This window comes from Littorina saxatilis, linkage group LG1 (genome assembly GCF_037325665.1).
Source record: "Littorina saxatilis isolate snail1 linkage group LG1, US_GU_Lsax_2.0, whole genome shotgun sequence".
NCBI lineage: Eukaryota > Metazoa > Mollusca > Gastropoda > Littorinimorpha > Littorinidae > Littorina > Littorina saxatilis.
The window spans coordinates 54,117,710-54,141,528 of record NC_090245.1 but is presented as its reverse complement, the minus strand read 5'-3'; the positions used below and the strand labels follow the sequence as shown (position 1 = coordinate 54,141,528).

Genomic DNA, 23,819 nt, shown 5'->3' with positions numbered 1-23,819 from the left:
GTTCTTAGTGTATGATGTCATTGCTAGGTTTAGTTATTCAGGGTCAAGGTCATGTAAAGGTCAAGCATGTGAGTCGTATGGGCTTTGCCCTTCTTGTTATGTATTTGTCCCAATAACCCAGATTGCAAGTGGGTTGTTTTATTGTAGATAGTCAAAACTGAAGTGAGAATGCCGGATCTCTGGTAAAGTGTTATCACACGTATAGCGCTTCACTCACTTACTATGTAAGTTGTACAGTTTTTGATATGGCATTCGGTGTATGATGAGGTAGTGACATATGATGTGAGCATGTTGGTATGTGTTGTTTTTCTTGCTGCTTTGTAACTTTTGCAGGGTTCGTACAGGTGCTTGAAATCCTTGAAAGTGCTTGAATTTGGAGGGGTCAGTTTCAAAGCCTTGAAAGTGCTTAAAAAATTGGCAAGATCCTTGAAAGTCCTTAAAAAACTCTAATGCTGCAAACTGATTGCACAATAACCACCCACAATAAACAATTGCAATGATTTATTATTTGATAACCTCAAAGAAAAAGTTGAACAGTAATCTACAGTCCCTGTCTGCTTCAAAACCATCGTCTGCTACGAATCTGTCACCTTTGACAAAATAATAAATCATCGGTTTTTGAACATCCAATGATTTTAAATCAGTGTGTGGGAAGGCGGTATAATAACCAGTGAGTGTTTCTTTGCGAGCTTTGAAGGTAAGAGGGTGCTTGATTTTCTCTTCAGAAGGTCTTGAAAGTCCTTGAAAAGTCCTTACATTTTACAGGGACCTATATTTAGGTCTATGATTTTAGAACAAAAAATCTGTACGCACCCTGCTTTTGTGCTTGCCTGTGTAGGTCAAAGCCATATCTGCGAATATATATATGTTGTACTTATTGTGCGATGTATGGTTATGAAGATCACCCAGAAAAGTGTAATCAATTCTATCCAACCAGTTGATTGTTATTTGTACATGGAGCATGTTTGTCTCTTACTGTTTAGTTTGATGGTTGTTGGTTGGATGCTGTCAGCACAAGAGTAAGATCTTAATTAGTCCTCCTGAAAGTCCAAGTCATACATGCTTCGTTTTATTGGTTTAGACGAGAATTTATTTATTTACATTTTTTGCAAGATAGTTTTTCACTGTGCCTGTTTTTGTCAATCAATTTTTTACCTCACCATATTGAGGTAACCTCAAATGTTATAACAAATGTGCTAGCATCTCCAATAATTTGAGATATTTTCCACGTAAAATGTGACAATTAAAATAAAATTGGCAACTGATCAGATCAGCTTGAACCTTGTCTTGCAAATGTATGCGTAAATCAGCCTAGTTTGTATTTTTCTGGTGTAGATGGAATAACAAATTAAGTCGGTATGAAAGTCAACATTCATACCTATCAGTTTGCAAAAAGGCTATAAGGTGTATTAGGGCACAATTTTGTTTGTTTTAAAATTACCCCAAGGGTCAACACAAAGTGATGGCGTGTAAACAATATTCTTTCTTCCAATTTTTTTGTTAGTAATACAGTAGTTTTTTTGTGACAGCTGAAAGGTTGCATGCAAAGAAGCTTGTTGACAGGCCATGGCTGCGTTACTCTGCAATATCTTTTCATTTTGAAACCCTGTGCCTTACCTGGAAAGCTGATAGCAATTCTTCCTCCCCTTTTTTGGAATGTAAATATTGAATGTGTTCATTTGTTTCCATTGCATGCTGTACTTTTCCCCTTTCTTTTTTTGTACTGATTAAAACAGAAGTTTGACAGAACATGCAGTTCTTGACAGTAGATTTACAAGCATGATCGTTGGAATGTATGATACAAGAAGCTTTAGCTTTGGTTTTAGAATGAACATTTTGGTTGAAGCAAAGTTAACTCCGGTGTATTTTGAGAGTTTTAAAGTAGGACATGAGTTTTATCTTGAGATTTGTGATAGCTTTTAGAAGTTTACTGTTGGTATCAATTTTTTTTTTAACTGTTTTTCCCTTCAAAGAATTGTACACCTCTTTTTCTCAAATGTTGCATTCCATGATTTATCTCTCACTTTACCTCTGAAAAAATACCGAGACCTTGGGTTAATAATGCATGGCTGTGAACTGTCCCTTTTTCCAGGACTGCCTCTGTCTAGCCTTTTACTGGTCAGTCAGTTCGCATATTATTAACCCTTGTGTGTTGCACAAAAAAAACATTGCTAGAATAGGCCAGACTGTCAAAAAGACTGCAGTTACTGACGAGTGCTATAAGTGTCACCCTAGTTGTGCTGTTTCAAGCTGAACAATGAATTACTTTCTTTGGGAAATGGGATGGAAAGATGAAGAGATTTTTCTGTGTTGACATGAATGTCAAGTATAGTGTATGTCTGTGAATCTCATATGCGTCACTTGTGCAAGGAATTCTTTGATTCCCCCCGCGGGTTAGGGGGAAGAATTTACCCGATGCTCCCCAGCATGTCGTAAGAGGCGACGAACGGATTCTGTTTCTCCTTTTACCCTTGTTAAGTGTTTCTTGTATAGAATATAGTCAATGTTTGTAAAGATTTTAGTCAAGCAGTATGTAAGAAATGTTAAGTCCTTTGTACTGGAAACTTGCATTCTCCCAGTAAGGTCATATATTGTACTACGTTGCAAGCCCCTGGAGCAATTTTTTGATTTGTGCTTTTGTGAACAAGAAACAATTAACAAGTGGCTCTATCCCATCTCCCCCCTTTCCCCGTCGCGATATAACCTTGAACGGTTGAAAACGACGTTAAACACCAAATAAATAAAAAAAAGAAAGGAATTCTTTGATCAACTTTTACACTCCTTTTGTTACAGAATTCACCCATTTTCTCATGTCATATTCTTGTTGCCCTTGTCAGATATAGGGTTGGGCGATTCTTGTGCAGGAGTTGGACTATTTTTTTCATGCGAGCAGCAGCTTTTCTACTGTTAATTGCAGCTTCAAATGTATCTTCATAATGATCAATTTTGTGCTCCCTTTTGAATAGAGGAAAGTGCTGCATGTCAAGGTGTATATATTTTCCATGCGCTTTATGTCTCAGAATTGATCGAAGATGTATCTTGCCTGCTCATCAAAGAGTGTTGGAGGAACTGTGTACTGCTTAGTCATAAACTATTCACCTCTCATTTTATGATATTGTACTACATGTAGGTACTCACCATTTGTTTATTCTTTCGTTACTCATCATTGATTTTTGTTCACAACAGTGTACATGTTTCATTTAATTTATTTGCATCTTAGAGTGCTTTAAAATATGTCTTGTAAAATGTATTTTGAAGGTGAAAAGTCTTTCCCTGGTTAGTCCCTGTAATATTGTAGGTTTTTATTTAAAAATTAACCTTGCAGTTTGTTTGGCATAGACCACCGTTTGTAGGGTATGAATGTTTTCACACAAATGTTTCAAGTTTACAGTTGAAAATCCCCTCTGTTCAAAACAAAATATACATACATTTCAAACCTTTGTGTGTGCCTGCCTTGTTCTGTGATGTTGATGCTTTCATTGAAATCTGACATGGAAAGGGGGTGGGGGATTTTATGATAAGCTGCAAAAATAAAGGGACTAAATAATGAACTGCTTCTTGAAAAGCAATTTCCTTTTGTGAAATGCAAGTACATGTACAGTTGAACCTGCCCTAGCAACCACCTCTTGATAACGACCACCTACCCATTACAACCACCTTATAGGATACCCCATGAGTTTTCCACTATATGATGCACCTTTCCATAACGACCTGTCTATAAAGACTATTTTTGGGTGGTTGTTATACAGGTTTGACTGTATGTTCCCGATATCAGGGACAAAACCTTGCAGTAGGGCACACATGTTCAGTTAGATTCCTACCAATATTTGTCAATTGACCTAGCTGCAGCAGAACATGTAGACCTTTCAGTGGTAAAGGCAGCATTAGTCGCTTTGTCATGTTCGTGATTTTGTGTTACGTTGTTCGTGATTTTGTGTTACGTTGTTCAGGTCTGCATTAACTCAAGCTCCCTGTTCAAATGGGTTTTTAAAACCCCAGTCTTTGATACCAGTTATGCTTTTTGTGGATTTTGCTATCCTTTCTTGAATGCTTTATGACAAAGCAGCTAAAGCTGGCATTTATTATCTTGTATTTGGCAGCTGATTTAGCGAGTGAAACCCTCACTTGAAGAAACTAAATTGAAAGCATGACTACTTCCCTCACAGTGACATAACAAAGCAACGGAAAGAAACAATTTTACATTCATTAGTTTTAAGAGGTGTATAGAAAACATGTAGTAAAACACAGATATTCAACAATAAAAAAACTGGCACTTCTCAAACATTTATTTTGGACAGTAACATACATCTTTTGAGTCAGACATCAAACTGGATGCATCAAACCCTTGCAAAGCAGACCACACTAATGTTTAGTGAACTAAACATACAGTTCTAGGAAGCACTTGAGACAACCTCTGCTTCTTTGAGAAACAAACACGATAACGTAAGGTACACATCAAGTGGATAATTATGGACAGAGCAACAACAAAGTAAATTAGAGTGAAGATATAACCTGGGGACAAGAAGCAATAAAAGATAAAGGCAGAAATCGAAAATTTTTAATTACATTTTGATTTAATATAATATACTTACCCAATTCTTATGAATGCATTGACTTTAGTCCCACATGCTAGATGTCGAAAAAACCTCTCAAATTACCTGCCCTTAGTAGGGTGGTAACCAAGCTAAAAGCGACGCCATAGCCGTTGCTATGGCCTGACCTTGCTCGGTTACCCATAACACCCTGCGCACCACGTGAGCGCCCGCATCCGTAATAATCATTCGAGACTATTAATCAAACAAACACCCCAAGGACATAATCCAGCGGGGATGGATGGGAGGGTATTAACTATAAGAATTGGGTAAGTATATTATATTAAATCAAAATTTAATTAAAAATTTTCGATTTAATCACATATTCTTACTCCAATTCTTATGAATGCAGATTCCTCCTAAAGGCGGAGGGAACCTACTTATGTCCTTGTAAGAACCTGCCCTGCAGCAACTAAAACCAGCAAAGAACTGGAGCCATCTAGCCGCGTGCAGGAGATATCCCGAAGATAGAAACCGATGAACACATCATCTGATCTCCAGTAAGCCGTTTGCAACGCTTCGCCTAGGCGACCAGAACGCAACACGGCAATAAAGGAAGCCCAAAATCTGTACCCGAGCTGTTGGCAAACCTCGCATAGGCGAGAGGAACACCACCAGCCAGAGAAGAACACCAGACTCTGGACTCCCGAACGCCTGAAAAGGAATAGAGGGAGGACTGAACGCCCCCCCCCCCCCCCCCCCTGTTCAAAACGCACCACTCATAGGACTGTCCTATGAATGTAGCAGAGCCCCTAGAGAGAGACAAATAAAAGATGTCTCTTTCGCTCCATTGTAAAGAAATAAGAACCTGAGCTAAAGCTCGTGGTTCCAAAAGACAGTAAAGTCAAAAAAGGGATTAAAAAAGTCTAACCAGACAGTTAGAAAATCCGAATCTCCCGGAGCGAGAATCCTCCCGAGAGGAGGGAATCAAACACCAGAGGATATTGACCAGGTTTCTGAAACCCCAAAACCTGGCCAAAAACCGTGAACAAACGGAACCAAAAGCCCTAAGGCAACATCCTCTGGCAAACCCCAAAAACGCATGCGCCTCACTGCCCTATAGGGCTGAGGCCCAGAGTAAGTAGAACAAAGTCCCACGCGCTAAACAAGGGGGAGCCTCTAAACCTCGTAAAACAAGGTCCTTTGATCATGCCCACAAGAGCGCCATGAGCAACAGAAGAGAGGCCTATTTGTTTCAAAACAGCTGAGATTGCCGAGACGCCGGAACCTCAAAGAAGAGGCCCAGCTGCCCAAAGCCAAAAACCGAAACAGAGGTGAAAAACCACCTGGCTTGAGAGAGGGGCGCTAAGGAGTTGCACCCCCTCTCTAAATCCCCAATTGGCCAAGGAGGCCAAAAAAGGAGCATACACAGATAAAGTGGAGGAAATATATGCTTCGTGCCCAAAGACCAGAGTCAGAACCCATGATCTAAAACACAAACAGCACGCCTCCAGACCCGTAAGCAGATGGGCCAACCCCTGTGCAAGCCCTGAGAGGACCTGTTGAGCGAGTCGGCCAGATCGCAGAGCTGGCCGGGGAGAAATTCCCCTGAGAAAATGATTTAGTGTGAAAACCCAATCAGAATCCCTTAAACTCTGTCTGACAGGGAGTGAGAACTTGCTCACCCCAGCTAGTTCACATAAGAAGCAACAGAAGAATTGCCCGAATGCAACAGGACATGCCTGTAAATAGCCAAAAAGGAAAGGCTAGTAGACTAAGAGCTACTGCTCCTAACCTCAGGCAAAAGAGAAGCCCAAGGATTTGCGTCTACATCACAGCCTCAAGACTGCAATTGCCAGTGCAGGCCCCATCTAGACGAAAACGCATCCATAAAGCGGTCTAAGTCCAGGGGGAAACAAAGCTAGGGAAAAAAGTCCCCTGAGCGATCCAAAAGGATTCCAGCCACCCTCCCGCGTGGAGGAACCCACTCTGGAGGAGGACCCTCATGTCCCAGACCTGTGAGGCCGAACCCCCCAAAAAACTTGAGGAAAGACTAGAGGGCCAGCATAGCTATCGATACCGTCCGACCGAAGATCGGGTCTAAAGACCCCGCAGAGGCCTGCTCTCGTGCCAGTCTGGCAGTGAAAAGAGCTTAAAGCCTCCCTATTCTCTCTTGTGTGAAGAATAAACCTTCCAAGAGACAAAGTCGAACAGCAAGCCCAGGTAAAAAACCTGGGATAAGGACAGCTCGGAATTTTGCCTGGTTACTGAGAGCACCAGGCAAAAAGCCTGGTTCAACACCAAAAGAAAGTGCAGCTGAGAAGCTGATTGACCTTGAAAAAGCTCAACCAGCCCCCGAGATAGTCCAGAGACCAACACCCCCAGACACCGAGCCCTTTCCTGTGTGCAGAAACACAGAAGGAAAGCTCATATGAGAGCACCGAGGAAAATCTCAGCCAAAGCTGAAAGCTCTAGCCCATGCCGACCCACCTCCCGCAGAGAGGGAGGAGACACTGAACCAAAACACCCCTTTGTAACCGGGAGCGCATAAATGCGCTGCCAGAGGTCCAAGAAGGAAGGGAAAGATTTCAGCTATTGAGTAGGTTTTAACAACCCCCGAAAAAGCCTGACCCTTGCTTCCTGCCACCAGCATGAAATCCAACCCCTTGTAAAGGAAGGAGATCACACCAAGCAAAAACAGTGTGAGCCTAAAACGTCACCGGGAAACTTCTCCGCTCAGTGACGACCCTAGCCCAAGCTGCCAGCAGCCTGGCTAAAGCCTCATCCAAGGCATCCTCCCTAACCCAAAAGAGCGTTCAGGGAGGATAAGATTGCCTATAAGAAAGCACAGAAGAGAGTCTCAACCAAAGCAGAAAACTCCAAACCATGCCATCCTAGCTCCTCCAGAGAGGAGAGGGAGGAGTAACATTATGAAAACTCCATGTTCCCTGTGGTCTGTAAGCGAAGCTAGAAACTAGCCCCTGGCAATAAAAAAGTCCGGATCAGACCCTGAGCCTGAAAAACTCCCTGCTAACTTCTTCCGCACTAAAAGTGAGGACGAAGCAGCCTGAAACCCCGAAGCCAGCAGACCCCTGCGTATGAAGCAGCGGGAAAGGTGTAGGCTGAAGACCACTATCCTAAGGTGCGGATCAAGCCAAAAAGTGTGGCATGTGGTAGGCAATCACCGCAGACTCAGCAAATGAAACAAATTGCAAGAAAGCCTGTGAAAACCCAAAGCCATCCCATCCCGGAAGAGGAAGGAAGAGAGACACCCCCAACCTATCCGGGACAAAGTAAACTGCAACAGCAGCCGCTCTCTGTATGGGAAGCCTACAACCAGCAGGCAACCCTATACACTCCCCCTCCTCAAACAAGGAGTCCGAACCCAACCACCAGTTGTGTAAAACACAAAAGGAGGGGAGACAGGGGAGGTCGCGCACTAAATACTCCTGCCGATAACACCGCCAAGAGTGTGAAAGAAAAGCGTGATCAGTCTCTGACTGCCAACCCAAAACCGCCCACCTGAACAAGAGGTGGGGGAAAGAGGGGTTGGTAACTGGCACAGATCTCTGCCGAGAAGGAGAGAGAGTGGAGAAACAAGACAAAGCCGGGCCCGGCGCGTCTTACCCCACCCGCTGTGCTAGAGAAGCATCCCAGTGCTAAGAACCAGATTACCTGGTTTGAACCACAACTCACCCCAAGTGGGGAGGGGGTGGTCCAGCACAGCCGTAACCCCTAGAGGGGGTAAGGACTGAGACAGAGAAACGGCCGTAAACGGCCGATCCTCACTCGTCCACCTGCCGAAGTCAAGTAGCCCTATCACTCACCCACCCCTAGGAGGGGGGGGGGGGGGGGGTGACCTATGCTGGCTAAGGACTATGACCACCGGCCAGGCGATACTATAGCCGAGTCCCCACAGACCATTGTGAATACAAAGAATGGGAGACTGGAGAGAAAGAGTATGTTCTGTCTCCGCCTGTCACAGGTAGACAGCCGGCACAGCCCGTGCAGAGAACAAAACGGAGCAAAGCTCATTGTTCCCTGACCACTGTGCGAGACACCCTGCCGAGAACAAAAGAGAGTCAAGCTCATTGTTTCGCGACCGCTACCCGCGACAAGCGCAGGCAGCTAACACAGCCACCTGTCCCAAATGGAGCCAATAAGGGGTATGTAACGTAGCCTGAAAAGCCGTACATAGCACCCCCGCTGTGAAGAAAGGCCTGAGCCACGCCATGCCCCAGATGGGGAGGGGGATGGCTCGCCACAGCAGTAAGAGCGACGGAGAGAGACGAACCGAGCAACGGCCGACCCCCCTCCGTCCACCTGCCGTAGTCCTATAGCCCACCGCCCACCCACCCCGATAGGGGAGGAGAACGAATGTCGGGCCAGGACAATAGAGGCACAGACTGTGAAGACAGTCCAACAGCGCCCACCCCGTCCAACCCAGAGGGAGGGAAAGGGTGGAACGCTACTCCAGCCCCCACCCGATCCTGCCCGGTGGGTGGGAAAGAGTGAGCCACTGATACCCCCCCCACCCTGCCCCAAATGGAGCAGAGAAGGGGTATGTAACGTAGCCTGGAAAGCCACCACCCGAACGCGCCCGGGGGGCGGGAAAGGGTGGGAAGCTAACACGGCCCCCTGCCCACAAAGGGCAGAGTGGGACAAGCCCAGGCCGTGACTTACCGTGCCCCCCCACTCCCCCTTCCTCACGGTAAGGGGGCTGCATGACCGACCCAGCAGTGCTGTTTTTAAAGCAAGCCGAGCGGCCAAAGCAGGCGGGGAGCTGGCCCCCTCTCCCAAAGGAGAGAGTGCTCGCGAACAACCCAGTCTACCAGTGGCAGAAAGGACTGAACCAAACTGGCCGTTTGCACCAGGCGACGGTGCGACGCAGGAGCGCCCCCCCTATCCCCCCCCATTGGCGGGGGGCTGCGTAACACACTGTGAAGTACCGGCGGTAATCAGAGTGGTTAGACGCAGGCAGGGAGCAGGCCCCCCCTCCTAAAAGGAAGGGGTGCTCGAGAACAGCCCAGAGCCACCAGAGGCAAAAAACGGGCTCAACCGAACAGGCCATTTGCACTTGACCACAGTGCGAAGCTGACGAACGGGAGGGCGGGAACCGCCGATCGCGCCTGAAACAGCTGAGAATACAGACCAAAACATCGTTAAGTCCCCCCAAAAGGAGGACATTGACTGATTCCTCTTACTCAGAGAAAGGGGAAAGAATAGCCACACGGCCACCCCCCCCCCCCCCCCATCAGTCGCACCGACGACGATCCAACAAAAAGTCTATAAGGAGCCAAAGGCTGATTAACCCCAACAGGGGAAGCGAGCTGTGAAAGAACTGAACCCGCCCTCGGAGGGATAGGAACATAAAAAGAAGTGCTGTTTGACGGATCTACGACCCGCATAATAGGCAAATCAAAGTTCTTAGGCTACTCTTAGGTATAGTTTCTAAACCAGGCTAAGAGCCTTGTCACCTTCCAGTCTCGCGCCAAGTTTAGCTTTGTTGTCGGCCATTTTAAGACCGGCGAAAAACAGTCACCCAGAACAAAAAACTTCTGCGTGCGTGTTCAACACAAAGCTATCAACATTTATACCAAACATAAACAGGAAAGATCTCCCCAAAAGGTAGACGGACAGGTAGACCCCCAAGAACCGGCTAGTCTCAAGGACGAGCAGGCATGTGAAGGCCAAAAGTGAGAGCGAAATTCGGACACGTCCACCGTGTGTTGTCGAAAGTCGAGAATGATTATTACGGATGCGGGCGCTCACGTGGTGCGCAGGGTGTTATGGGTAACCGAGCAAGGTCAGGCCATAGCAACGGCTATGGCGTCGCTTTTAGCTTGGTTACCACCCTACTAAGGGCAGGTAATTTGAGAGGTTTTTTCGACATCTAGCATGTGGGACTAAAGTCAATGCATTCATAAGAATTGGAGTAAGAATATGTGATTAAATAACCCGGAGAGCAAGGAACAAACCTAGTATTTATTATAACCAGGAACAAAGCTAGTATTTATTATGACAAGTACCAAAACTGAACTACATGTTTAAACAGCTTTAAATTTTTTTTGATCTAGCTCTTTTTGGAGAAAAGGATGTTTCTCCATAAAAATATATGGTATAAAAATTGAGGGATAAAATATGAACTTGAACAAAACATAGTAACTTCCTGCTACCAACAGCCACACATGATTGGTTTAAAAGCTGTAAAATTCACAAAGCCCCGAAATGGGGCAGTACAAGAACAAGAACAAATCTTTAATTGTCTAAGGCCACAGCCCCTTACAATAGTGGTTAAAATAACAGCAATAGTATCTGCACAGTTATAAATTATAGTCACGCATAAAATTCAACAAATACATTAAGACCCTGATGACATGTCACTGAACCTGATTTATAAGGGTTCGTCTCTTCTGTAACATGAAGAACACAAATCTGCTGAAGCTGTTCATCACATTATCCTCATTACTGCCACAGAAATACACAAGTTGTTGTTGCAGCGTCTTAGAGTTCGAGATTTTCAAATACTTTGCTCGAAGGTCTTGATAAAAAGGACATAAAAATACAACATGGTGTTCATCTTCTTTATCAGCTGTACAGAGAGGACAGTTTCTTGGGGCAGTACATAAGCTTGAATGGCAAAACAGTTCTTCGTATCGTCTTGGACTGGCACAAACACTGCCATAAATCATTTTCTTTCACATTAAAATCAAGCATGATATATGAACTTAATGCTGATCGGTTGATTCATGATTACAGAATTTACTTTGATAAAGCTGAATTTCACATGCCAATGCATACACACTAAAAATAAATTAATCATGCAAAACCAAAACAAAACCAGTTTCACAGAAACAGTGGACGATTCCAAAGCACTTCTTCGCTTGTCAATTCATAATCACTAGCTATCATGACAGCTGTTGTTTCTGTCAGAAGCTGCAAACACAGTCGTAGGAACAAACACTTATATGGAACGTAAACCTGACTGATCAAAGTCATAAGAATTCATATCTTCACACAAGTTAAAATAACAACACTCCTGAATTTCCACAACACTACTCCATCACTTTCGACTTTTAGCAAGATTATTAACATCTGCGATGATTTGATTGATTTCCATGTTTTTGTCGATCTTGATGTACTTGCCACGCGCAATCTGAATCACCTGCAACCATTTAGGGGCCAGCTCTTGCAGAAGCTTGAGGTGAGCCTCCACATCCGCTGGAAAAAAACAGCACACAAATGTTTACAAAGTCATCTCAAGTTAATAATGTCAATCAACACGTATAAACAAATCTGACTGTTTTCCCTAGATGTCAAAACATGAAGAAGCACAGAGCTTAAATGGCAGCGTTTGCAATTGTGATCAAGGGAAAAGGAAAGATGGTGGTCACTAACACATGTACATCCTCTTTCAAGTCCCCCACATTTAAGACTTTCCCCTTTTATTAGTTTTAAGACCCTGCTTTCTAAGATTTTTCATTCATAACATCTGTAAGGTTACCTGTATTGTAAAACTCCCTCCCTTGACCTGATTTTCTCAGAGTTCTGAAGGTCTTAAATGGAAAATTTCTAAAGTAAATTTTCATTTCATTAATATACTTACCCAATTCTCATAAATGCATTGATTTCAGTCTCACATGCTAGATGTCAAAAAACCACTCAAATTACCTGCCCTTAGAAGGGTGGTAACCAAGCTAAAAAGAGATGCCATAGCCGTTGCTATGCACTGACCCCGCTCGGTTACCCATAACACCCCGCGCTCCACGTGAGCGCCAGCATCCAGAATAATCATTCTCGACTTTCGACAGCACACGGTGGACGTGTCGATTTTTTTTGTCCCTCACTCTTGGCCTTCGCATGCCAGCTTGTCCGTGAGACGAGCTGTTTCTTGTGGGTCTACCTGTCCGTCTACCTTTTGGAGGCTTCAGGCCGCTGGAGACCTGTTCTCGATCTTTCTTTGCTGAACAAGTTCCTTCGGAAGATCAAGTTTCGGATGGAGGCTTCGGTCAGGGAGGCTCTTCGTCGGGGAGATTGGGTGACCTCGGTTGATTTAACGGACGCTTACTTTCACATCCTAATGCATCAAGCAGACAGGAAGTGGCTCCGTTTCCGCTGGGGTCATCGGATTTTTCAGTTCAAGGCTCTGCCCTTTGGGCTGTCTCTGGCTCCATAGGTGTTTACTATGGTGATCAGACAGTTGTCCGTTCTGATCAGGCAGAGAGGGATACGGCTGAGGACGTACCTCGACGACTGGTTGATCCTGAATCAGAGTCAATCAGCGTGCCTTTTGCACACACAGATTGTGTTGGACCAGGCTCTTTTCCTGGGGTTCTCAGTGAACCAGGCGAAGTCGGAGTTAACTCCTTCTCAAAGGTTTGTTTACCTTGGGATGTCGTTCGACACCGTCTCTTGGACGGTTCGTCCTACGCAGGAGAGAATACAGAGACTTCAGACTCTTATCTCGGCTGTGTTGAGCAGACAGCAGGCATCTGTGAGGGTGCTTGCCTCGATTCTAGGTCAGATGGAATCGATGGCGATGTTGGTTCCCTTGGGAAGAGTGTACAAGAGGCCTTTTCAGGCCTCTCTCGGGTCTCTTTGGGATCCGTCCTCTCAGGATTGGGACAAGAGTGTCCCCGTCCAGGGTTGGCTCAGTCACACGACGCGTCGGTGGCTGGATTTGGATTGGATCTCTTAGGGGGTTCCCATTGCGCTGCCCCCTTTACAGATGCGTCTCTGGCCGGATGGGGAGCTCACATCGGTGGTCACACGGTCTTGGGTCGGTGGCCTCAGACGCAGCTCCTTTGGCATATCAATCGCCTGGAGTTGGAGGCAGTAGCACTCAGTCTGCGCGCCTTTCTCCCTCTGGTGGTGGGCAGGCATGTCAGGTTGCATACCGACAACACCACTGTGGCTGCCTATGTCAACAAACAGGGAGGAGCTCGGTCTCTCTCCCTGTCAGACAGAGCCTGCGAGATTTTGATCTGGTGCTACTTGCATCAGATCAACGTCTCCGCGAAATATCTCCCTGGCAGGCTCAATGCACTGGCGGACTCGCTCAGCAGGTCTTCTCAGGTGTTGCACACGGAGTGGACCATCACACACGGGGCTTTCCAGCACCTGTGGGCTCAGGTGGAAAAGCCTATGATCGATCTGTTTGCAACCAGGTTCTCCAGGAGGCTTCCGATTTTTGTGTCCCCTTTTCCGGACACGGAGGCTTGGCGAAGCAATGCAATGGAGTTCTCGTGGGTAGGCCTCTCTTTCCTCTGCTCAGCAGAGTGGTGCGGAAAGCCGAGCTGGAACGTCCAGATCTTCTGCTGGTAGCTCCCATGTGGCCATCGCAGCAGTGGTTTCCAGATCTGCTGCTTCTGGCCAAAGGTCCTCCGATTCCTCTAAACCTGGTGCGGGGAGAGCTCGTTCAGCCAAGAACAGGCATTCCGCACAACGCCCCGCAGGCCCTTTGCCTACACGGCTGGAGGTTGTGAGGACGGAGTTACGAAAATCTGGCGCTTCGGATTTGACGCTGGATTTGGTCCAAAAAGTGCATAGGTCTTCCACTTCCTCGGTCTATGCCTTGCATTGGTCTGCCTGGGCCAAGTGGTGTAGAGAGTCTGGGGTCAACGCCTTGGCTCCTCGCTCTCTCCACGTTGCAAATCACCTCTCTCTTTTGTCCGCACAGGGCAGCTCGGCCTCTTATTTGAGAGTCAGGCGTTCAGCGATATCTGCTACTTTGAAGCAGATAGGCAGCTCTATTAATGTCAATGGGGTGATCGCGAGTGTGATAAAAGGGGCCGCTCTTCAAGAGGTGAAGAGACGTACCCCTGTCCCTGCTTGGGATTTGTTTCTGGTGTTGTATTTCTTGCGTTCTTCGGCGTTTGAGCCTTTACAGACTTCCAGTTTGCTGAATTTAACGCGCAAGGCTTTGTTCCTTCTTCTCCTGGCAACAGCTCGTAGGGGCAGTGAGATACATGCACTTTCGGGATTGCCAGAGGATATCGCGTTTGAACGTGATGGTTCGGTGTCGCTGCATTTTCGGCCTGGCTTCCTGGCTAAGAATCAGAAGCGAGGCCAAGCTCCACCGGTGATTCAAGTCCCCCCTCTTGGGACTATTCTTGCCCCGGGTGATCCGGATTTAGCTAACTGCCCGGTTAGAACCTTAAAATCCTACCTCGCTCACACTCGGTCTATTAGAGCTAAGAGCCAAAAGCTCATGTTTATATCTCTGAACACAAAGCGTGAAAAAGATTTATAAATTGACACTCACAAGATGGGTTGCGACTCTCATCCGGCAGGCATATGAGTGGTGGCTCGCTCAAGAAGAGGGGGGGGGGGGGGAGGGGGGTTCAGTCTTCCCTCTGTCCTCGGCATGAGTCCAGAGCCTGGGCTTCCTCTATCGCCGTTTTGCGTTCTGGTCGCCTAGGCGAGGTCTTGCAAACGGCCTACTGGAGGTCTGATGATGTTTTCATCAGCTTTTATTTTCGGGATATCTCCTGCACTCGGCTTGACTGCTCCAGTTCGTTGCCGGCTTTGGTCCCTGCAGGACAGGTTCTTTCAAGTGCATTTATGAGAATTGGGGTAAAAATATGTAATTTAAAGGGGAGTTCCATTGTTCAAAAATGAGACTGTCTCACAAGACACTACTAACCTTGTGAAATACAGGTAGAATAGCTGTCTGCCAGTTTCTCTACGACCGTCGTCATTAGTATGCTGGGTTTCTTCTCTGTCACAAAAAATCTGGTTTAAGTCAAGGAAGCAACAAAAGGAAAGAGAAATGCCACTGACCACTAGCAGTATCAATCAAAGGAATAGAGGACAAAGAGTCAAACTGTAGGAAATAAACAAACATAGCTCAGGAATGTCTTGCAGCCAACTCATGGCCAAAACATTTCAAAGCAACAAAAACTTTGATGTCGTTTCAGCAGATTTTTTTTTTTTCAATTTCACACTGAGGATAAGGTGGTGCCAAGAACTGCCTATAAGTTCTAAAAATTGCTGAAAATATTATGGCCATATAAGCAAATTTGCTGAAGAAAACAAATATTTGCAACATCCCTGATAGCTGCAAACCTTTCACAGTATACCCCCAATTAGATTACCAGGGTAGGGGAAGAGAAGAACGAAAAACAGAAGGGAGATAGTTGCTAAAAGAAACAAGTGCAGGTACAAGCAGCAGAGCAAAAAGGATACGTTCTCAGGGAGCGGATGAGAGTTGGCAGCCGGCCCAACATTGCCGTTTTCTTTTCTTCCTTTGGATCTCTGATGAGAGAAGCTTGTGTTCTTGCTGCTTCCTTGGCACGAATCTGTAACAAACAAAAATCGATCAAAAAGATATTTCTACGTTGATGCACACATTATGCATGTAAACCCTGAAACAACTACAGCATGTTTTGCTTGAACTGTAGTCATTCTAAAAATAAACAATATAACAGGATTGCAATTTTACTGGCGTTATGTGAAAATAACAAAAACCAGTCCAAACTATTTTGATTGCATATGACTATTTTTCTTACCACTACCAGGTTAAAGCTACTGTTGGACATTTCTTTCTGTTAGATAGGTAACACTAGTTTACAAAAACAACTGTTCTACAGACAATTTCTCCTTGCAGTCAACATTATTGGCATCCTCACCTTCTCTAGTAAAGACAAGGGAATGCCTTTGTAGGCAGAACTGGTTGTTCCCTTGTTTGCAGTGTTGGTGGTAGATTTAGATTCTTGAACAGAAATCACTGATGTAGGCTGGGAGCTTTCCGACTTCATCGCCACCTTGGCCATCGCTTCCTCCACCTGCACAGAACAAAAGAAAATGAAGATGTAAACAATTTTAACATGCAATTAACCACTGTTGTGCATCACCATTTTCACACAAAAAGCACCTAAAAAGTGATAAAAGAGACATATCAAATAGATGGCTTTGCTTAATCCTGTTAAATTTGAAATCATCTAGTTCCCTTTTGGGAACCCTCACCAAGGTTCAAGCACACTCTCCCACGAATGGACTGCCTGAATCACTTACAATACAGTGATTCCAATCTTTAGACTAAACCTAACCCCACAATATCTCACCAGTTGGCCATCCATATTCTAAACCAACCCTACATTTAGTGTTAAATAGAAGGGCAGATTCTAATACAAAGACCACAAGCAGCTAACACCACAAACTAACCCTGGCTGGCAGCTTTCCCCTGGTGGCCTCCAGAACTTGCTTGGCTGTCTGGTACGCTTTGACGGGGGGTTCAGGAAGCTCTGCAGGTTCTATGTCAGGCACAACGTCCAGGCCAAACCTTGGATGCCAACGTGTGAGCTTGGAGGCCGGCACTTTCAGGGGTGTACTCAGCTTTGATAAGAAATCCTGAAAAAAACAAAGAGAAAGTCTGTTGAAGTACAGTTTGTTTGTTGTTTGTGGCACAAGGAAAATCAGACTTGGTGTGTGTGCTACACTTGCCGACTAAAGAACTTAAGAAGAGCAGGTTTGCATGGAGGTCAGCAAGAGTTATTAATGTTTGTAGTTGTAGTCCATGACTACTTTGTTGGGAGTAAGCTGTGTGAGCTATATCTGTTGATCACATGGTCTGCAATGGGCTCTTTGTTGAGAACTGACATGGACAACATACACATGCTACCACAAAAAACAAACACCACTACTTAATGCAAGAAACGAAACTTACAGCATGATGGTCCTTGGTGATGTTGATCAGCGTGTTGTGAAAGATTCGCTTCCGCTTCAATATGGCCGATGCAGACATGTAGGGTTTTCCATCATTATTCATAGCGTAACCTGCAGAATAAACAAAGGTTTTTAGGTGTTTTTTTTTTAATTAGAGTCAACACTATTTGCATATTATCTTAACCTCTTATCAACATTAGTTCCTTTGTTTACTTCTTCCCATCTGCACCATCATTTCTGAATAGCATTTAGCAACATGTATTTCCTTCTTCCCATCTGCAACATCAGTTCTGAACAGCATTCAGCAAGATGTATTGACATCTTCCCATTTGTAATATCAGTACTCAATAGAATTCAGCAGCCCTAAATCCCTGCCAAGAAAAGAAGGAATCTTGACAACCGTTATACATTTATCTTACCATCCTTTTCAACAGTCTCCAGGTTGGGCTGGACAGTCAGCTGATAGCCAGAAGTCTTGGTTCCAAAGCTGGGCAGGCCTCTCTCCTGGCGTAGATTGTACGCCTCAGGGTAAACCGTCTTTATCTGACCCAGCATATTCTGCTCGAAGTTCCTGGAAACATACAGCTGAAGTGAAGTCATCATTGCAATGTGCTCATCCCACGAGATGGTATGGTGTTAAGCATGAAGAAACGATCACACAAACAACAACAACCCTCTCGACAAGTTTCACATTGAGTAGCTTGGCTCCCACAAATGAGGAGAATGAAATTGTAAAATGATTCGATCATCGTACATTGTAGCTTCCTTCTCGTGTTTTGTTGTGTTCACAGAATTTTTCTATAGCAGAGACATAATTCCCAGAAGGAGCTGCAGGCAATTGTTTGGCAAGTGACACGAGAAGCAAACTACACAATACACTGAAAAAAATCAGCAGATTTTTACATGATTATGAAGCATTTTTGGTCCAATGAAATCCAATTAAACTTTGCATATCCTGAAAGAGTTTCAGTCATACACATGTTGATCCTGTCGACTGGCTAGCTTTCAGACTGTACTCACTTTTTGGTGATGGACTGCACGGCAGCCTGCAGCTTGGAGAAGGTGATGGTCTCCTGTCTGTTGAACAGCATGCTGACCACTGTGTCTGTACCTTGGAATGTGTTGAGCAGCATCTGGTACTTGCCTGGCAGCGACAACGACGGGGGTCCCTCCTTGGCCAGGTGTTCATACCGCTCGTAGGCAGGGGCAGGCTTCTTTCTGTAAACACAAAGGGGAAAACTTGACTACTTATTTTCACTTTCATATTGTCTTGCTCAGTCTCACCACATCCCGCAACCCTCAATTGAAATTCCACATACCCAAGAATAGAAATTTAGAATGTAGAAGACTTCACAGTAAGCACTTGCCTGCCTGACGGAATAATGAGTTGGAGAAAATCATGCCCTGCTGCTAACAAAAACAACAAACACTGCATGAGAAAACGTCAAGTGTCCAGAACAAAGACTGCCAAATGTAACAACATGTATAAGTTCAATGATCAAAAGTAGTTCTTGCAAGAACATATTGATACAAAATGTGAAACAATATCAAAACAGTAAACATACTCTGTGGAAGATGCAGATGTCATAGGTTTGACGACAGCAGTTGGGTTTTCTGCAGACACTGCTTCCAGCTTTTCGTGGTCAGCCTTCTGTTTATCAGCTTCTATCTTCCTCACAATCTGATGCTCGTTCAACGAGGCTGGTAGAGGAACATCTTTGCTCACTTCGCTTTCTGGTGTTGCCTGTTATCCAACAAATTATCACAAAGCAAGTAAGTCCAAAGCAAGAGCTGGTATTACATGTGATACTAGTGTTAACATGCAACAGAAGTTTTAGTCTAATATAAAAATACAATGAAAAGACATTCTGATTGCTTTGGTGTGTCATTTCAAAACTGGTAATGATATATATTACAGCTATCATTGAGTATTATGTGCTGATGTACATAGTAAAAGGTACGCACAAGAGCTGGTGTGACTGAATTTGACCACTTTCCACCTATAGTAAGTGACAGCATGGGCAGTGCCAAGCAGCAGTATCATGAGTATGCAACAATGACTGTCACCGGTGTATGACAGTCAGACATGCTGTCCAAACACATGCTCTAGGATTTTTTTCTTTAGCACACGTCACCTGGCAACTATCTATTTCATCTGAGGTATGTTAGTTGTTACTTTGCCCTCCAGACTTCCTCTTGACACCGAAGTCTTTACATTCCAGTTTACACTTACTGTTACAGTAAGTGTCCTTTAACCCCGCATCATGATCAGATCATACAACGAATGCCCTCCCACACAACCACTTTGAAACTATGTAAAAAATCAAAGCACCTGTACTCCGCCGATCAGCTTCTCCTGAAAGCTCTGCGCCAGAGACCGTCTGCGAGATGCCAGTTCTTCTTCACGTCTTTTCTCTTCTGCCTTGTTGGGGGTCGCAGACGACTGGTCTTCAAGTGACCTTCTTGCCTTGCGATGTGTCCTCTTCGTATCTGATGTACCAACGCCAAGAATGCGCACAGTTTCACATGGGCGTGTCTTGCGCTTGGGCGTTTTAGGTCCATCGTGCTCATCGCACTGTGACGTAATTTCGTCGGTAAACTCAACACTACCGGCATCGCTTGCTTGACCATCACTATCGCCAGAAGCTTCACGTGGTTTTGCGAAAGCATCCAGAATCTTTGGCTGACCCACCAGATCTGGCTTCTTTCGAGCTGAAGCCCTAGTCCGTGTGGATGGTGCGGTCGGCTTTTGCTTTGTTCTTGCAGAACTCCGTCTAACCGCAGGCTCGGGTGCTGTGGTTACAACAGGGACCTGTGGCCCTACTCCCTTTGCATCATCTACTACAGTGCTTTCAGTGGTAGAACTTGACTTGAGATCAGGTTCCGCCAACTGGATCTTCCTTTTTTTCGACGGATTTGCCGCACTGGACCTTTTCTTCGTCCCAAAATAGTCAATCACTCGTGCCTGCGCCATGTTGACGGAAAAGATGCTTCTACTTCGCGCCGTTCTAATCACGTGACTACAAGAAGAAAACCCCACTTTTTCCATTAACACATTATTTATAGTGTACATTCATATTTTTATTATTCAATACTGTTTTCAAACTCACATATAGCATTATATTTAATTATTATTTTTGATGGGTATTTAGAGTTTTGTTGATGTCACGTGACTCACAAAATGGCGGAGAACGTCAACCCGTTCGAAGAAGAAGAGCCAGCAGACTGGCTTGAAGATGAAATCAAGACATCTCAGTCGCCTCCTATTGAATCTCCCGAACAATCAGAAGCCACGGAGATCCCCTGGGATGGGATAGCCAGCAAACTGTTGAAGGATAACTTCATTCTTACAGCGCTTGAGCTACACACAGAACTTGTTGAATCAGGACGAGAACTTCCTAGGTTGAGAGACTACTTTTCAAACCCAGGCAATTTTGAACGGACGAAAGACGACACGCCCTCGCCTACATTACGTAATATATCACTTTTAAGTAATTTTTGCCTGCAGCTACAGCTAGTTTGCATTGAAACATAAACACGCGTGCAGACGATCCAATATGGTGCACGGCTTGCGTCACGACGTCTGCTAAAAATATCGTCTGCTCTCGGGCCTTCGGACGCTTGAAAACAGAACCAAGATGTTTCAACCTGTTTCTATGCATTTATTACCGATATATTTATTTATTACTTAGTTAGTTTGTTATTTAACATACAAACTCTACAAATAATAATTAAGGAAGAACTTGAGCAGTCAATATTTTTATTTTTACTTTATTTTTATTTTATTTTATTCTCTTTGCCCCACCATGCAACAATAATGGTCATTCATGACTGTGGTTGCAAAACGGAATAAGAACGGAAGAAGAAGAATGATACACATCTGAAGGTGCCCATGCATGCCTATAACCCTCTGGACCGCTAAGACATCAAGATACCATACCACGCACCACACAGCCCCCATGCTAAAATACTGCCACAACGATATAGCTAGAACCATAACACCAATTATAAGTTCAAACAACATTTTGATTGTTTGTTTTTCTATTCCGAGTATCCGTCCTGTTTGTTTTGTCCTTCTATGTATAGCAAGAATACTATTTCTGCTGTTTCAAGATAGGCAAATTGGTCAGGCACTGTTGATGTTTTCAATATGGTAGTGATCTTTTTCCAGCTCGGACATCCAGTGTCCAGACCTTTGACTCGTTGGACTTCGCTCGTTATTCTGACGATGGAGAGAGACAAGTGGATGAACGTGTTGCAGGTGAGTGCATATGGTTCAGGCAGCTAGGGTGGGGCTAGGACTAGTTGGAAATGGAATTTAGCATTCTTCTTCATGTGGGGATGATAGGGGTAAAGCTATGATCTCTGGGATGTGCAGTTGTGTTTCAGTTGTGGGCACATGGTGCCCCCCCAAAAAAAACACAACAAAAAAACAAAAAAACATAATCAACCCTGGGTCTATATAAGTTTTGTTGGGTCCCTTATAATTGGTCGTTATACTTATAGACAGGTTCGACTATATGGTCTTTCAATTTTATTCTGATTCTCTTCTTAGGAAGCCCACATCAGCTGACAAAAACATGGCAGTTTGGGTGGTCTGATTTTGTTGTTGTCAGTGACTACTTTCTAATGGTGACTACTTTTTGATGAAGCTGTTGGTCTATATATGTCTACTGCCCTGGTCTCTCTTTGTACTAGCTAGCGTACATTTTCTGTATTTGTTTTATAATTCTTCATTTAATACTTTATTTCATCATGTGTGTGTGTTTTTTGTTTTTTTTAAGGATACACATGAAGGTTGCCTTATTTCAAAATAACTTTCAACTAAGGCCTAAAAAAAAAATAGGTGTGGTTACGGTAACCCGACCTACCCTATTTTTTGGGGCCGATCCTATAACTTTTTATTACATTTGTCAACAAAAAAACAAAACAAAAAAAAAACCGAGTGCAAAAAACGCAATGAAAGCGAAAGCGCTCGTGTCGCACACTTATTTCCCTGTCAAGTAGGTTTAATTTGTACACATTAGAAATAAAAGTTAAAAAAAAAAAGTGATTGCCTACCTACCTACCCTATTTTTTTTGGCTATGTTAGGCCTAAAAAAAAAATAGGTGTGGTTACGGTAACCCGACCTACCCTAATTTTAGGGGCCGATCCTATAACTTTTTATTACATTTGTCAAAAAAAAAAAAAAAAAAAAAAAAAAAACGAGTGCAAAAAACGCAATGAAAGCGCCTGAGTCGCACACTTATTTCCCTGTCAAGTAGGTTTAATTTGTACACATTAGAAAAAAAAGTAAAAAAAAAAAAAAGTGATTGCCTACCTACCTACCCTATTTTTTTGGGCTATGTTACCGTAACCACACCTATTTTTTTTTTTTTGGCCTAATAGTCATCAGAAGCAGAAAAGAATTTTTAAGACCTTTGATTTTGAATATATTTTAAATTAGTAATTTCTTTTTCAGTGCTGGAATTCGAGCTGAGAAAGGCACAGGAAACAATCAAGTCCTTGAGAAAAACACTGACAAGAGAAGCAGGTAAGGTATCATAATTGAGCAAATCTTAATCAGAATTGTACAGCTTATGTTTTGGATTTATGTGATGCTGCCTATAGCTTTGTCAACAATGGAGGTTTACTTTTTAATATTAAAAAAGAGATAATTATAATGTGACAGTCTGAACCCTTGATTTGAAGATTGTTTGACACAGTTTCTTTTTTTCTAGTGTCATGTTCGTAAAAATATGCATACCTGGAAAATATAGTTCCCATTTGTTCTTTCTTGCAGAGAATGAAATCGTGACATCAGATCGGCAAAACAAGAACGAAGTAAGAGCAGATCAAGATGATGGAATGCGCCCCCTGGAGAAGAAAGCCATCAACTTCCTGGTCAACGAATACCTGCTGGCCAATGACTACAAGCTCACATCTGTCACTTTTGCTGAAGAAAACGAGGATCAGGTATGTTAAAAGAAAAAAGGAAAAAAGAAAGAACTAAAAAATCTGGTGCAATTATATTGGTTTGTAAGTTGTATGACTAGTATTAGACATCACATTTACAAACAAACATTATTTCAGCTGATTTCTTATTTTTATTTTTTGTTATTCTCTCAGGTGCCAGGAGATTCCTGGTTCCGTACAACTCTCGCTTACTCCATTACACATGTCGTATGCATATAGAGCGCTTGCTTCCTTTTGGTTATTTCATCTCTAAACAACAATTTTTTTGTTTTTGCTTTTTATTTGTTTTTTGGGGGGATATTTTTCCCCATGTATTTGGTGAAGAAAATGCAGATGTGTAAGTGTCTACTTTTTTTTTCAATCGTTGCTTTCTGTTTTATTGAAAGAGGAAGACAAAGTCTTTCACCTAATGCAGAATATGTAAAGATGCTCCTTTTAATTTATTTCGATGTCATGTTATGTTAAAACATAACAAAATAAACACTTTGATGATTTCAGGATTTTGAGGACTGGGACGATGTTGGACTCAACATGCCCAAACCCCCAGGTGTGGTTCACTTGTTTCGTGACTATGGAACGCATGTGTCACCTGTCAATGAAACCCAGGAGTCGGGGTGTCAGACAGATCTGGATGATGAGCAGCAGGCCAGGATGGTGGAAAAGTT

At 43.9% G+C, this 23,819-nt stretch overlaps 2 protein-coding genes across 2 annotated transcripts in view; one reads left to right on the top strand and one right to left on the bottom strand.

Annotated features, from left to right (window-relative positions):
* Positions 1–9,784: 9,784 nt before the first annotated feature.
* Positions 9,785–20,178, bottom strand: LOC138973987 (DNA replication factor Cdt1-like). Its single transcript, XM_070346679.1, has 10 exons — positions 19,531–20,178; positions 18,764–18,942; positions 18,219–18,416; positions 17,618–17,769; positions 17,200–17,309; positions 16,698–16,883; positions 16,163–16,318; positions 15,720–15,832; positions 15,178–15,266; positions 9,785–11,753 (listed from the first exon to the last, which is right to left on the bottom strand). The coding sequence occupies exons 1-10, from the start codon at positions 20,170–20,172 to the stop codon at positions 11,596–11,598; spliced, it is 1,983 nt and encodes a 660-aa protein (XP_070202780.1). The 5' UTR covers positions 20,173–20,178; the 3' UTR covers positions 9,785–11,595.
* Positions 20,179–20,373: 195 nt separating this feature from the next.
* LOC138974041 (RAB11-binding protein RELCH homolog) overlaps positions 20,374–23,819 on the top strand; it is a 140,443-nt gene continuing 136,997 nt past the window's right edge. The window contains exons 1-5 of the mRNA XM_070346749.1: positions 20,374–20,671; positions 21,370–21,459; positions 22,661–22,732; positions 22,982–23,154; positions 23,653–23,808. Coding sequence (XP_070202850.1) covers positions 20,380–20,671; positions 21,370–21,459; positions 22,661–22,732; positions 22,982–23,154; positions 23,653–23,808 — 783 coding nt within the window. The 5' untranslated portion in view covers positions 20,374–20,379. The remainder of the gene's footprint in view (positions 20,672–21,369; positions 21,460–22,660; positions 22,733–22,981; positions 23,155–23,652; positions 23,809–23,819) is intronic.

Coding starts and splice junctions, on each gene's coding strand:
- LOC138973987 (XM_070346679.1), bottom strand. CDS start 20,172: ATGGCGCAGGCACGAGTGATTGACTATTTTGGGACGAAGAAAAGGTCC. Junction 15,267..15,719: donor CTCATCCGCTCCCTGAGAAC/GTATCCTTTTTG, acceptor GACTTAAACCAG/ATTTTTTGTGACAGAGAAGA. Junction 11,754..15,177: donor TTCTACCTGTATTTCACAAG/GTTAGTAGTGTC, acceptor GTTTTTTTCCAG/CGGATGTGGAGGCTCACCTC.